Source organism: Belonocnema kinseyi, chromosome 10 (genome assembly GCF_010883055.1).
Source record: "Belonocnema kinseyi isolate 2016_QV_RU_SX_M_011 chromosome 10, B_treatae_v1, whole genome shotgun sequence".
In the NCBI taxonomy this organism is placed as follows: domain Eukaryota; kingdom Metazoa; phylum Arthropoda; class Insecta; order Hymenoptera; family Cynipidae; genus Belonocnema; species Belonocnema kinseyi.
In genome coordinates, this window is record NC_046666.1 from 27,303,047 (window position 1) to 27,320,228 (window position 17,182).

Here is a 17,182-nt window from a genome sequence, read left to right on the forward strand (position 1 = left end):
TAGGTTTCTTGTGAGAGCAGAAGTTGGCCTGTTCGTTAATTAACTGCTTTAATTCTCTTCACTTGCAAACTAGATCCACCGTTTCTCTTCATAATTTTCCCTTTTAATCCCTTCAAGCATCGTGTTTAACATTAAACCGGTTTTTTATAAGTCAGAGACTCATTAAATATTATAATTTAAGTGAAAATAATTATAAAAAGGTATGTTTTCAAGCAAAGACTGAAAATATAAAATCCTATCATTCAAATTTCGCGCCATTACCTTATTTAAACTGTGACGTCACTAGTTGGTAATAAGATATCCAGAACCAGAGAAATCGATTAATTTTGAATTGAACGACAACTAAGGATCTAATAAAATACAAAATTATGCAATTTATCTTTTTTTTCTTGTTGATAAAATGTGTTTTCTATTATTCATAATAATAATAATAATAATAATAATAATAATAATAATAATAATAATAATAATAATAATAATGAAATAGATCACCCATAAATGAGGTAAGGGAAAAGTCCAAAAGAAATTCAATTGGTTCAAGTAACAATATTTCATTTTTAATCAAATAAAATCTTTTAACTCAATAGTGGATTTTTCCGACGAAAAAATGAAGTTTCAAGAAAACAGATAAAGTTTTAACGGAATAGATGACTTTTAAAATATGAAAAGTTTATTTTCCGTCAAATTAATAACCCTTCAAATAAATAACAACGAATTTTCTAAATGATATTTAAATTCGCAATGTAAAAGATGAATTGTCAACTCATGATATTAACTAATTAAATAAATTTTCAAATAACCAAGTAGATTTATTTTCTACCAAAAAGACGAATTTTCAATTAAAAAAGGTAAATTTTAAACTAAAATTAAAATAGTTGAATTTCCACTTAAATAATATAAATTTTTAACCAGAAATAAATTAGGTGAATTTTCAGTTAAATACATTAATTTCAAAAGAAAAAAACCAAAAATTTTCAATAAAATAGTTACATTTTCAACCGAAAAAATTAATTTTTAACCAAGAAGATTAATGTTCTACCATAAAGACAAATTCTTGCAAAAACATATACATTTTCATCCAAAAAGACGAATTTTTTTACGAAAAAAGAGAAATTTTCAACCAGAAATACAATACTGGAATTTTGGCCTGAAAGGATATATTTTCAAACAGAAATGGATTATGTAAATTTTCAATTAAAGCCGTCAATTTACAATAAAAAATAACGAGTTTTCAACAAAATACTTACATTTTTAACCAAAAAGAGGATTTTTTAACCAAGAAGATTAATTTTCTACTAAAAAGACGTATTTACAAAAAAAAACTTGATTTTAAAAAACATGAATTTTAAACAAAATACATTACTTATTAACACAATACATTAGTCTTTAACCAAATAGTTGAATTTACAACTAAAAACAATAAAGAATTTTCAAGAAAATAGGTACATTTTTTACCAAAATGATTAATATTCAAGCAAGGAGATTTGCTTTCTATGAAAAAGAAGATTTGTTGACAAAATTGATGAATTTTTAACTAAAAAATGTAAATTATCCACTAGAAATAGAATAGTTGAATTTTCAACTAAAAAAGATAAGTTTTAAAACAAAAATGCAATAGGTACATTTTCAGATAAGAAAACTAATTTCCAACAAAAAACAACGATTTTTTAAAAAAATATTTGTATTTTCAAAAAAAATTATGAATTTATAATCAAGAAGATTAAATTTGTACCAAAAATACGTATTTCCAACAAAAAAATTAATTAAAAAAAAAAAAATTCTCAAGAAAATAATTACATTTTTTAGAAAAACGATTAATTTTCTACCAAAAAGACGAATTTTTAACAAGATATATGAATTATTAACTAAAAAATACAACATTTGAATTTTCAACTAAAAAAGATAAGCTTTTAAACAAAAATGCAATGGGTAAATTTTCAGATATAAAGTTAATTTCTAACCAAACATAACGGATTTTTAACAACACATTAAAATTTTAACCAAAATTATGCATTTTTAACCAAGAAGATTAATTTTCTTTTAAAAGTACGTATTTCGAATAAAAACATAAATTTTAAACAAAATATATTATCAAGAAAATACATTAATTTTCAATCAAATGGTTAAACTTTTAACTAAAAAATATAGATTTTCAAACAAAAATCCCATAGATATACATTTTCAGATAAATTAATTAATTTTCAACCAAATGTTTGTATTTTCCACTGAAGAAGGTCCCTTATGAACCTGAAATGAAACAGATTACCTTAAAACTAAAAAAATAGATTCTTAACAAAATATTTATATTTTCAACAAAAGAAAGTGATTTAAAAAAGATGATTTTTTAACCAAGAATATTAATTTTGTTCCAAAAAACGTTAACAAATTAATTCTAAACTAAAACAAATGAATTTTAAACTGAAATCATAAATCTACACACAAACAATTCTATTTTTCAGAATGTATTTCAACTCTCTACGTAGTTCCATTTTAACCAAGAATTTAATTTTTCAGCGATTTTCGATTTCGTTTGACTTTGAAAGGAAAGAGACGAATTTACTCCAACATAATTGAATTTTCTAGCAAAAATATAAATTTTCCACAGGAAGGGTCATGTTCAACCAAATAGTTCAATTTTCTACGAAAAGATTTGAATTTTCAACACAAAAATATCAATTAAAAAAAAGTAAATTTTTACCTAAAAATAGTGGAATTTTCTACCAAAATATTTTTACCACAAAAAGACGACTTTTAAAAAAACCTTTTGAATTTTCAACCAAGTATGATGACTTTTTAACAAAAATTATTGAAACTATCAACAAAATAATAAAATTTGCAAACCAGATAATATCAAAAATATTATAGTAGACTTTTCAAACGAAATTTCAGTCTATTCGTATTAAATTTCGTCTGTCCGTATTACTTTTTTCACAAGAGTGTGAAAATACGGATGAGGAGAGGGGATGATAAAAGTAGAGGAGTGGAGAGAAGAGGAGAGGAGAAGAGATGAAAGGGGGAAGAAGGGAAGGGAGGAGATAAGAGTAGAGGAGTGGCGAGGAGTGCAGACGATAGGAGAGGAGGGCAGATATGAGGAGAGGAGGAAATACGCCTTCGCGCCTACATTGACTAATTTTTTTGCACCTATTTGAAAGAGAGCGTGAAAAAGTTTTGAAAAAGAATAGAAAGCACCTATCTCCTTTAAGAAAATGAAGACAAGAGAGCATTTAGTGACAATAAAGAAAGAGTCTTGTGAGAATAAAATTCTAACCTGATAGTCCCGTGCTGTATTGAACGCCATTGAGGACACCTCTTGCAACCTGTGCTGTTTCCAGCTTGTAAGTATCTTGTAACCTCATTAATGCCACCGCAGCACCATTAAGGTCCTCGTCCGTCGGGAATTTCAGGTCGCTTCTTGAACTGGTGATATTTGCTACAAAGGCATTGCCAACATCTTCTGAAATTAATTCCTCTACTCTCTTCCAGTCAGTTGTCAATCTTTTCACTAATAAATACGCGTTGATTGGATTCGACAAGTACTGCTGAATATTGCGCGATGCTTCTTCATGTTCTCTTGAATAATCTTCAACGTTTCTGCAACACAAAATATTTCATTCAGCATAATTTTACATTCTTTACATTCTTTACGTTTTTCCTACTTTTACATTGTTCACATTTCTCCTACTTTCTACCCCCTTACTTTCCTTACTTCCTCTTTTCTACGCTCGCTTCTGTCACATCGCACACTTACATTTACTTCTCCTACTTCCGAGACCCTCACATGCCACACTTCTTATCCCATCACTTCTCTAGTTTCTCTATCCTCTACTTACCCTAATTCCACCCCCATATTTCTACCTTTCCTCGTCTCCTTCCCTTACTTCTCCATTCAATACTTTCCCTCTCCTTCATTTCCCACATTTCACTACCAACGAATCCTACTCCTTCACTTTCACACCCACTTCACTTCTCTTGCTTATTTCTCCTCTACATCCCAACCCCTCACATTCTTCATATCGCACACTTTTCTGACTTTTTACTGCTTCACTTTCTTCACTTTCCTTTCTCTATTGCTCTTTCTTCTACTTCCCCTAATATAACTCCCATACTTCTTCCCTCCCTTCCCTTAGTTCTCACGCATCTAGGTTTCGTCTCTTTAATTCCCCTACTTTTATTTCCCACGCATTCCGCCCCCCTTTCTTCCTCACCTCTTTAACTTCTCTTACTTCTTCCTCCTCTATCTCCCAACCACTGACATTATTCACATCCCTGACTTCTCATACTTGCCACTCTCTCACTTTCCTTACTTCTCCTATCACTCACTTTACCTACTTCCCAACCCCTCACATCTCACACTTCCAATCCCATCACTTCCCTTATTTATCCATCCTCTACTTCTGCTAATTCCACTTCTATGATTCATACTCATTCTCCCTTCCATTTCCTTAATACTACCTCATCCATATAAATTCCTTTTATAAGAATACCTTATATTTTCTTGTTTTAACTGAGTAGGTAATTAAACATATGTGGAAGCCACTATAGAAATACTTACAGGAATCTTTACTTTTCTTTCTGCTGTCTCTAATATCGCTCTTATACTCAGTCCCAACCTCCACTTACTTCACCCGCATCTACTTTATGTTTCCCCAATTTCCCTACTTTCATTCTCCACGCATTACAGCCTATTATTTCCTCAGCTCCTTAGCTTATCTTACTTATTCGTCCTCCACATCCGAACCCTTTACATTTTTGACATCCCTGACTTCTACTTTGTATTCCCTAATGTTCCTTACTTCTCCTTTCCGTACTTCTCCTTTTTCCTATTTTCCTGTCTCTACTTCCCCACCCCTCACATCCCTCATTTACACTCATATCTCATACTTCCCAATTCTATCACTTCCTTTATTTATTCATCCCCTATTTCCTCTAATTCTACTCTATTTCTGACGTCGCTTTCCATACTTCTCCTTTCTCTACCTGTTCTTTCTCAACTTCTCCTTTTTCTACTTCCCCACCCCTCACATCTTTTACTTACACATCTCCTTCTCGATTCCATCAATTCTCTTATTTTTAATCCTCTATTTTCCCTAATCCCACTCCCATACTTCTCTTACTGCTCCTTCCCTTATTTTCCTTACTTCTCACCCATCCATATGAATTTCATTCATAAGAATAATATAGATGGAAGTAAAGCGTAACAATGAACGAAAAAAAATTCCTTTCCCTGTAAAAGGTTTTTCCTACTTTTTATCAAATTCTTTTGAAATTTTCTAATCTGATTTTAAATTGACTGAATTTAATTCATTTCAAAATTTTTTTAATTCACTTGCATTTTTTTCATGATTTATGAAATGAAAATGGTGTCGATACTAAAGAGACTCTTAATTGATATTTGATTGAGTATTCAGTTACCTTTTATTCAAGAGAGAAAATATTGTTTGTCCGCTAAATTGCCTTAATTGGCTATTATACAGCCATTATCCATTACTCCTCTCAATTTTTGCTTAATGAATTTGAAGAGCGAACTAATTGATTCACTAGTTTCGAAAATTCCATATTCTTAAAATGCAATAAGTTATACAAAAATTGATTTTGTAATAAAATTTTAGTTATGGCATATTACTTATTATTGTTTCGATTTTAAAAGTGAAATTCTCTAAAATTTTATATAATTTTCATAGCCATGATTTTAGATCTTAGAAGAATTACAAAAAAAGCTTTTATGTGGCAGCTTTTAAAAAAAAAGATAGCTCGAGAAACCTCATTTCGCCATAAGTATTATTGCGCTATGTTACTCATACGAGAACATCGGATGGGTTGAAAATGAAGCATGTAAAGCATTTAATGAATACCAAAGTCAGGAAAGAATGGGTTCTGTCAATAAAATTTTCGGCTTTATTCTCAATCTTTTAGAAAATATTATATTCTTTCTGAGAATAAGATTTATTTTCCAAATTTATAACGTTAATCTATGTACATTTCTTACAGAACAGGTTTAGTTTACATTTTTAAAAAGAAATACAATATAATAATTATCGAATTTATTTATTCATATGTATTGTCCTGATTTACGAAAAAAATTCGACGAAGTTATGCACATTCGAATTTTGTGCTTTGATTTTCAAAAAAAAAATTCTAGGGAAAGTAGTAGGAACTCCTAACTCATAAATCATTCACATCTCCTAACACCTAACTCTTAACTCCATTACAACTCGCGAGTCCTAACTGCTAACCCACAACTCTCATCTCTTAACTCCTAATCTCTAACTCCTAACTCGAAATTCCTAACCCTTTACAACTAACTCTTAACTCCTTCACAACTCACATCTCCTAATTGCTAACTCACAACTACTAGTTCCCAATTCCTAACTCCTAATCCACAACTTCTACCCCTTTACAACTAACTCCTTCACAACTGACAACTTATAACTGCTTACTCACACCTCCTAACTCCTAACTACTAATCCCTAACTCCTAACTCATAACACTGTACCCCTTACAAACAACTCCTAACTCATTTAAAACTCACAAATCTCAATCTCCAACACCTGACTTCCTCACAATTCCTAAACCCTGACACATAAATCCTTTACAACTTACAACTCCTAACTGCTAACTCCCACCTTCTGGCTCCTAACCCCCAGTTTATAGTCCCTAACTCCGAACTACTAAACCCTTAAGACTAGTTCCTGGCCCCTTTACAACTCACAACTCCTATCTGCTAACTCACACCTTCTAACCCCTAACACCTAACCCCTCACAATTAACTTCTAACTACTTCACAACTCACAAATATTAACTGCTAAATCACACCCTAACTGCAATCCATAACTCCTAACTTACAACTTCTAACTCCTTATAAGTTACTCCTAAATCGTTAAAAACTCACAATTCCTGACTGATAACTCACAACTGACATGAGGTCGCCCCAGGAATGTTATTATTCGGGCATTTTCAAAATCGATAATTTCATTATTTGGTTATTTTATTTCGGGAATTTTATTATTCTGACATTCCATTATTCAGGATCCCTGGAATGTTATCATACGGGAATTTTCCTAATCGAAAGTTTTATTATTAGAAAATTTTATTTCTGGAATTTTATTATCCGGGAATTTTATTTTTCGGAATTTTCCAGTCGTCCTGGGAATGTCATTATTCGAGTATTTTCTTATTCTGGAATTTTCCCATTCCGGAATTTTCTTAAATGGGAATTTTTTAATTCGGAATTTTATTATTCGGGAAATTTTAGTAATGTAATATATTCAGTAATATTCAGTAATAGTACAAACTATTCGGGAATTTTACTGTTCGTGAATTTTCCAATTAGGAAATTATTATTTGAAAATGTTATTTATGCCAAAATCATTCGGAAATATTATTTCGGTAATTTTATTATTCGGGGGTTTCCAGTCGTTCCATGAATGTTCTTATTCGGGAATTTTCCTATTCAAGAGTTTTCTTATTCGAAAATTTTATTTCGTGAATCTTATTTTTCGGAATTTTCCACTTATCCCAGAAATGCCATTATGCGGGTATTTCATTCTTCGGAAATTCTCGAATTCCGGAATTTTCCAATTCATAACTTTATTATTCGAGAAATTTACAATTTGGAAATTTTACAGTTTCAGGAATGTTATGTTTCGGGGTATTTGAGCCACCCGGGAATATTTTTATGAGCGAACTTTCTAATTCATTAATATTATAAACAGTTTGGAAATTTTATTATTCGTGAATTTTCCAATTAGGACATTTTATTGTTCGGAAATACAGTGTCGGGAATTTTATTTTTTCAGGATCTATGAGTATTTGCGAATTATTCAACTGAGTAATATTACAAAACGGTTCGGGAATTTTATTATTCGAAAATTTCATTTGGGAAAATTTACAATTCGGGAATTTTCTATTGGTAAATTTTCCAATTTGGGAATTTTATTGTGCCAGGAATATTTTTCGAGATTTTCAGTCGTCCCGTGAATTTTATTATTCGCAAATTTTACAATTCACTAAGATTATGAATTCTTTGGGAATTTTATTATTCGGGAATTTTATTTGAGGAATTTTCTGTCGCGAATTTTTCCAATTCGGGAATGTTATTTTTTGAGATTTTTCAGTCGTCCCATCTGAGTTTTGGCACGTCAATTACCCTAAGCAATAAGTTAAGCAAAATATAAAAATATAATACAAATAAATTAAATTACATACAAATTTGTTTAGTAATGGATTTTTAAATTGTACATAACAAAGCTAAAGTAATTTGCACTTTAATTTGAAAATAGAATCAGACTGTTTGCAAAAGTCGGAATGGTTTTCATTCTTTTGAGTCTCTTTAACAGACTTTGGGACAAGTGTTGAGCAAAGACTAAAGGAGCAAAAGTTTGCCATTTCCGGGATCTTTGTATATTCAACCGGAAGTCGGATCGTCCCGTGGACGGAAATTGCGGAAAAGACGACACCGTAGATTTGAAGTGTATCACACGAATTACCACACTGAGGATGAAATTCTTTTTTGTGAAATTCTTTACAAAAAGCTGGTGTCAGCAACTTGGAGGATGAATAATAAAGCGGACTTTGTTTCAACTGCTCGACTAATTGCGAAATAGCTTCAAAAGAAATGCTGAAAGCATTTTAAAGGAGTGTGAAAATTAAATCTGCGAGTTAAGTTGATTCTATTTTCACTAATTACAAGAAAGTTAAAAAACATTTCAAATTTCACGATTTTTATTTTCTCTATTTACCAATTTAAAAATAAAAACTAAAAAATAATTAAAATGATATTAAGGACTTTTAATACTGTTACTTCTGTTTTATTTCTATAAAGTTAAGAATCAACAAAAAATGACTAATTTTCAAACAAAAAGAGGAATTTTCAACGAATGAGTTAAATTTCTAACTAAGAAATATTTTTCAGTCAATACAGAAAAAAAATCTTATCCGAAATGTTCGATTTTCAATCCAAAAAAGACGAGTTTTCCACACAATAATTTATTTTTAAATAAAAATGATATATTATCAACCAAAAAGGGAATGATTATATTTTAAGTTCAATACATTATTTTTAATTAGAAAAAAAATGAATTTTCAACAGAATAGTTCAATTTTCCACCAAAGAAATTAATTTTTCATTAAAATAGTTTTTAAACATAAAAATTTACTTTTTACCAGAAAAAAAATTTGTTTAACTAAACAGTTGAGTTTTTAATCAAAAGGATTAATTTTCTACCAAAAAATGCAAAAAAAATCAAAGAAATTTCGACTAAAAAGTATACATTTGTTAATAAAAATAGGAAAGTTACCAATTTCAAGTCAAAAACTGTTTTTCAACCAAATTAAACCAATTTTTAATTAAATAGTTCAATTTTAAATTAACCTTCCACTAAACTTAATGTTGTATCAAAAAACATAATTATTCTACAAAAAATTAAATACTTCAATTTTCAATTAAACAAATTGATTTTTAACTGAAATGATGAACCTTCAACCACAAAATAAATTTTTTACCAAATTGTTGAATTTTAAATAAAGAAGAATTTCATAAATCAGACAATTTTTCAATTAAATACCAAAAATTCCACCAACTAAAAAATAAATCAAAAAATATATTATTAAAATTTTTAGTTACAAAAAAATCAATTTTTAACCAAACAGTAGAGTTTTGAACAAAGAAAGATTTTTCAGTGAATAAAGGAAAAAAAATAGCACACAAAACGTTAAATTTTTTAGCCAAAAACACCAAATTTCCTGTAAACACAGTTGATTTTTTAACTCAAAGATATTAATTTTTAACGAAAAGGTTTAATTTTCTGACAAAATACTTGAATTTTTAACCCAAAAGTTAGAATTCTCCTCAAAAAAAATTAATTTTCAAACATAAAAATCAAACTATTAAGCAAAAGTAGAAGAGTTATACATTTTCGTAAGAAAAAATAATTTTCAACATAAAATAATCATTTTCCAAAAAAAAAAAAAAATTTTTAATCAAATCCACTTATTTTACCCTAAAAACGGATAAAAAATCAACCAAAAAAAGAATATTCAAAAAATTAATTTTTAACAAAACAGTAAAATTTTTAACCCAAAAAAAATTTTCAAAGAAAAGTTTTCAATAAAAGACATAGATTTTCAAGTAATAAACAAAACATTCCAATAAAAAATAGAATACATGAATTTTCAGTTAGGGAAATAAATTTTTAACAAAACAGATGACTTAAAAAAAAAGAATTTTTAACCAAAAAGATGAATTTTCACATAAACCAGATATATTTTTTAAGTAAAAAGAAATATTTGAATTTTTAGTATAAACATTAAATTTCAACCAAACACAATAAAATTTCACTGAAATAGTTGAATTTTCATACAAATAAATCAAATTTAAACAAAGAAGATTAAATTTACTCAAAAATGATCAAAACTGCAAGCAAAATATTGAATAATTTAATTGTCATATTAAAAAATTTATTTTTGACTTAAAAGAAAAAGTAATTTTTGACAAAAGCAATGAATTTTCAATCAAAAAGATCTATATGCAACAAAGAAGATTAATTTTCTGCTAAAATAATTTATTTTAAACAAATCACATAAATTTTCAACAAAATACAGGAATTTTTTACCAAAAATGGATTAGTTAAATGTTAGATTAAAATAATTGATGTAGAACAGAAAAACTACATAATTTCCAATAAAATAGTTGAATTAAAAAAAATTCAAATATAACAATGAATAACTAGCCCAAAAAATAATTTCTTATCAAAGTAGTTTCACTCTTATCTACGCACTGGATGCCATTAAAGCAATTTTTTGTATGAATCAAAATTTTATAATTTTTTCCTAAATCGTTTTAATTTAATGAAAATTCCTTAAAATAAAATTGTGAAAAATTTTTTGAGAATAAAATGAGTCTTTAATTGTTAGGATTTTTTAAATAAAAAAATTCGACCTAGATAATTTTTTGTTAAATAAGACTTAGATTCAACCATCAAAACTCACAGAAACGAACATTGGATTTATTTTCGTCGATTTTATAATTTATAATAAAAGATTGCATAATTTTTTAAATTGACTGTGCGTATCCTTAAGCGTGGCAAAAATAGAGCAATTGCGAGTTTTTAGCCTTTAAAATTTAGAATTAATAAATTTGCGAAAAATTTAAAAAGAACGTATTTTGAACAATATTTCGGATAATTACCAAATAAATAATTTGAAATTCTAAGGCTGATTAGAAATTATACAATTACAAATTGAAAGTATTTATAATTTAAAAATTAATTTTTTTGAATATTTATTAAATTCAAGCTTTTAAAATTAATTTAAATATTATGATGAAGATTTACCTTTAAAAAATGTAAAATAGTTCAGAAAGATTTTCGAGATTCTTTGCTCATTACTTGGTTCTTTTTGTGTATTGATCATCTCCTTGATTGGGTGAAACTTGCACCGCTCTTTGTGTAGATTTTCAATTTTTCAATTTCATTACCGTTTCGTGTCTTGGAAAAATATTCCTACCACGTTTTATTGCAAATAACTTGATGAACTGCAGATTCAGTTCGGATATTTCTTTCCCAGTTCTTACAGCTTTTATTTTAAATTTTGATCCCGAAAAAATTAAGGTAATATTTAATTTAAAAATATTCTTAAATAAACAATATCTCATTTTGGTTTATTTACGTAGGAAATTTTAAATAACTTTCATTATAAGTTTAAAATAATTAATATTATACCAATTTAAGAAATTAAGGGATTTAAAAGAACTAAAAAAATTGCAAAAGATTAAAAATAATTTCTAGACAATACTTAAAAAATTAAAACAAATTTGAATGGCTTAAAATAAAATCTATTAATTTCTTATTCATATATCTATTCATTTGTTAGGCAATTGCAAAATGTTCGAAACGATTTTAGAGATTTTTTAAGTATTTCAAAATATTTTAAAATGTTTAAAGGATTTTCAAAATAATCTAAAATATTTTAAGGATTTTCGAAGTATTTAAAAATATTTTAAGAATTGTCCAAGTGTTTTGATATATTTTATGGATTGTCGAAGTATTTAGAAATATTTTAAGGATTGTCGAATTATTCTTTAATATTTTAAGGATTTTCGAAGTACGCTAAAATATTTAAAGGATTGTCGAAGTATTTTAAAGTATTTAAAATAATTTTAAGAATTGCCAAAGTATTTTCAAATGTTTTAAGGCTTGCCAATATATTTTTAAATATTTTAATGATTGTTGAAGTATTTAAAAATATTTAACAAAAAATTTAATTTTGAATCAGATAGTTTAATATTCAACTAAAATTTGTAAATTTTAAATAAAAAAAAAGACAAATATTCTACAAAATAGCTTAGATTTAGGATTATTTATCTACCGAAATAGATCAGCAAAAGTTAAATTTTCAAATAAAAAATTAATTTTCAACCAAAATGTAAATTTTCAACAAAAAAGTTAATTTTCAATCAAATATTTTGATGTAAGACCAAATTGTTGAATGTTGAAACAAAAAAGACAGCATTTTTATAAAACAATTAAATTTTAAGATTACTTTTATAACCAAATTGACGAACTTTGAATACAAAAAAAACATGCATTTTTTACAAAATAGTTCAAGTTTAAACATATAAAGAAAAAAAATATAACCAAAGCTAAATCTTCAGATGAACCACTTAATTTCTAAAAAATAAAGCAAAAAAGGAATTTGAAACGGCACAGTTAAATGTTCAAATAAATAGTTTTATTTTTACCAAAGTATTTTAATTTTTAATTAAAAACATCATTTGTATTTTCAAGCCAAAAATACAGAATTTCTATAAAAGAATCGAATTAAAAAAATTTTATTTTACGATCAAATAGTTGAATTCAATTAAGAAAGACACATTTTCAATGAAGAAGATTCTTTTAAAAAAAAAGGAATTTTTAACGAAATAAATAAAACTTTAGTTTATAATTTCATTTTACAATCGAACATTAAATAGTTAAAATTTCAGTGAAAAAAATCAATTGTCGGCAACAAAATATTTTGGCAAAATAGTTAAATTTGTAACCAGAGATTTTATTTACTACCAAAAAAAGTAACTTTTTAACCAAATAGTTTAATTTTCTATCAGATCATGGAATTTTTAAAGCGAAAAACATGTAATAGTTGATATACAATTAAAAAAATATTTTAATAACAAAAAAATGAATTTGAAAGCAAATATATGAATTTGAAACTAGAAAAAAAACAGTTCTCTATTTACGATATCAATTTTCAATTTAAAATTGAACAGTTATATTTTCAGTGGGAAAATTTAATTCTCAACAAGAAGAAAATCATTTTTAAGAAAAGAGTTCAAAATGCGACCAAATAGCTAAAAATTTTCAACAAAAAATTGATTTTTTTACTAAGAAGATTAATTTTCCAACAACATAGGAAACTTAAGAAAAATAATTTGGAACAAGGTGTTTCAATTTTTATGTAGTTGAATTTTTGAACAAAATTTGACTTTTTAACAAAATAGTTGAATTGTCAACAAAATAATTAAATTTTCAACCAAATGGTAGAATTGTTAAGTTATTATTTATTAAAATTTAAGAAATTTAAGTTAGATTCAAATCGTATTTTAAATCCTATTTAACGTCCGATAATAAATTTCATATGCGGAATTACTGAAAATAAAACTTTAAAATAAAAAAAAATAAATAATAAAAAAAGAAAACATTTTAAAATAAAATATTCTCAATTTCCTTTTTTGTCGAAAAAAAAGATTTCTTTTTCTTTCTTTAGAAAATTTTAAAACATTTAATGGTGGTTGTTCAAATTTGATCGTTGGATTCTTGGTTTTATCTTCAGGAATTCTGCAAATTATTCATTGTAACATTCGATTTATATCTTTTATGATACGACTAAAAAATTCCGAAAAATAAAATTCCAAAATTAGAAAATCCCCTGATAATAAAATTCGCAAGTTATAAAATTGTTGAAAAATAAAAATGCCGAATTGGAAAATTACCGAATAATAAAGATCTCTGATAATAAAATTGTTGAATCATAACATTTTCGAAATTGAAAATTCTCGAATGAGAATATTCAGGACATTTTACAATATTACCGAATTTGAAAATTCCCGGCTGTTAATAATATTCCCGAATTGGAAAATGCCCGCAGAATAAAATACCCGTCAGAAAATTTCTTAATTAAAAAATATCCGAATTGGAAAATTCCCGAATTGTAAAATTCAAGAAATTTAACAATTACAATTTTTTAAAATATATTTTATTGATTGCAGTGTATAAATTCAGCAACTCAATGGTCAAGCTGAATTCTCATTTTTTGCACTTGAAAATTGGATTTTTTGACAACTTCTAAATTTGACCAAATTTGCCCCTCGAACCAAAAAAAATCAATATCTATTTTCATCGTATCTTATAATGTTTTTCAAACAAAATATATATAAATTTAAAATTCGATTTATGCGAACGCTTTTTGTATTTTTTTCCATCTACATTAAAAAAATGCGTCACCCAGAAATATTTTATTCAAAATTATTGTTATTTTCAATTCAAACAATTTTCGAAATTTAAAGAATTTAAAATAATTGAAAAAATATTTCATTATTGTATTTGTAATTAATAAAATATATTTATAGAAAAATTTAATTGTTTAATTTCTTGAATTTTACAATTCGGATATTTTATATTTCGGCAATTTTCTGTCAGGTATTTTATTATTCGGGAATTTTCAAATTCGAAATTTTTATATTTCGGCAATTTTATGATTTCGGGAATTTTCCACTTCGGGAATTTTATAGTGTCAAGAGTTTTATTTTTCGAAATTTTTCAGTGGGACGACTTAAAAATGCCGATAAAGAGAATTCCCGATAATGTAAATTTCGGAATTAGAAAATTCCCGAATAATAAAATTCCCCAATAATAAGATTGTAAAAAAATAAAAATATCGAAATGGAAAATTCCCGAATATTCAAAATCGTGAATAATAAAATTGCCAAATAATTAAAATACCGATTTGGAAAATTCCCGAACAATAAAATTGCTGAATTATAAAATTTCCTAATTGGAAAATTCTCGAATTGGAGAATTCAAGAAATTAAACAATTACAATTCTTTTATAAATATATTTGATTGATTACAAATACAATAATGCATTTTTTAAATTATTAAAAAAAATTTAATTTCGAAGATTGCTTGAATTTAAAATAATAATAATTTTAAATAAAATATTTCTAGGTGACGCATTTTTTTAATGTGCGTATAATTAAAAAAAAATACAAAAAGCGTGCGCAAAAATCAAATTTTAAATTTATATATATTTTGTTTGAAAAACGTTACAAAGTACGATGAAAATAGAGAGTGAGTTTTTTGGTTCAAGAGACAAATTTGGTCAAATTTAGAAGTTGTCAAAAAATCAAAATGTCAAGTTAAAAAAATAAGAATTTAGTTTGCAGTTATTTCGTTGCTGAATTTATAAACTGCACTCAATAAAATATATTAAAAAATCAAATGTAATTGTTTAATTACTTGAATTTTACAATTCAGGAATTTTTCAATTCGGATATTTTTTGATTCGGCAATTTTCTGATGGGCATTTTATTCTTCGGGAATTTTACAATTCGGTAATATTATTAACTGTCGGGAATTTTATTATCCCGGAATTTTTCAATTCGATATTTTTATTTTTTGGAAAGTTTATTATTCGCGAATTTTAATATTCGGGAATTTTCCAATTCAGTGTTTTTACTTTTCTGCAATTTTGTTATTCGGGAATTTTATAATTCGACAATTTTACAGTGTGTGGAATTTTATTTTTTGGGATTTTTCAGCCGTCCCTTTTTAGTAATCCATAAATTGAATTTAAATTTAATTAAATTATTTTATTAAACTTTTTTTATTTAATTATTTAATTTAATTTAATTCAGAAATTAAATGGGTAAATTGAGGTAATCTACAAAATCTGCGACTGTAGATAAAGTATAAATCACGTTTCTAGATTTAAAAAAAATTATTAACATAATCAAAACTTGAATTTTTCTGCAATCAGAAGTAAATTCCCGAATTCTTAATTAAATTCCCGGTCATTTCCCGGTCTTTCCCAAATTCCGGTTCAAGTAGCCAAACTATGTATAAAAAAATTAGAACAAAGGAATATTTTTAATCAAATTCGATTCCTTTAATCCTGAATTGTCCGGGAATTTTATAATTCGGCAATTTTATTATTCGAGAATTTTATTCTCCGGCAATGGGACGACTGAAAACCGCCGAAAAATGAAATTTCCGACACTGTAAGATTCCCTAATTGAAAAATTCCAGAATAATAAAATTAGCGAATAATAAAATTACGGAAAAATAAAAATACCGAATTGGGAAATTCCCGAAAATTAAAATTCGCGAATAATAAAATTGGCGAAAAATAAAAATACCGAATTAGAAAATTTCCAAATAATAAAGTTCACGAATGATAAAATTCCCCAATAATAAAATTCCCGGTTGTTAATAACATTAACGAATTGGAAAATGCCCGAATGATAATTACAATAATGATGTTTTACAATTATTTTATTTAAAACTATTGTTATTTTGAATTCAAGCAATAATTTTGGAAAATTTAGACGTTAAAAATAAAATTTTAAAAATCATCATTATATTTATTATCAATCAAACATATTTATAAAACATTGTAATTGTTTAAATTCGGGAATTTTACAATTCGGACATTTTATAATTCGTCAATTTTCTGTCGGGAGTTTCATTATTCGGGAATTTTCTAATTCTTAAATATTATTAACTGACGGATATTTTATTATACGGGAATTTTTCAATTCAGTAATATTATAAACTCTCGCGAATTTTAATTTTCGGGAACTTTTTAATTCGATATTTTTATTTTTGGACAATTGTATTATTCGTGAATTGTATTATTAGGGAATTTCGTAATGTCGGGAATTTTATTTTTCGAGATTTTTCAGTCGTCTCTCGGGAATTTTATTTTTCGGGATTCGTCAGTCGTCTCTCGGCAATTTTATCATTCGGAAATTTTATTTTTCGGGATTTTTCGGTCGTTTCTTTTTTATTTAAAAATGGGGAGGAGGAGATTAAAAATTTCGGGACGACTGAAAAATCCCGAAAAATAAAATTCCCGACACTGTAAAATTCCCGCATTATAAAATTCTCGATTAATTAAATTCGCGAATAAT

At 26.5% G+C, this 17,182-nt stretch overlaps 1 protein-coding gene across 1 annotated transcript in view; it reads right to left on the reverse strand.

Annotated features, from left to right (window-relative positions):
- Nucleotides 1-17,182, reverse strand: part of LOC117181045 (prolyl 4-hydroxylase subunit alpha-1) — a 561,792-nt gene that overhangs the window by 43,733 nt on the left and 500,877 nt on the right. The window contains exon 4 of the mRNA XM_033373613.1: nt 3,269-3,591. Within this exon, the coding sequence (XP_033229504.1) occupies nt 3,269-3,591 (323 nt within the window). The remainder of the gene's footprint in view (nt 1-3,268; nt 3,592-17,182) is intronic.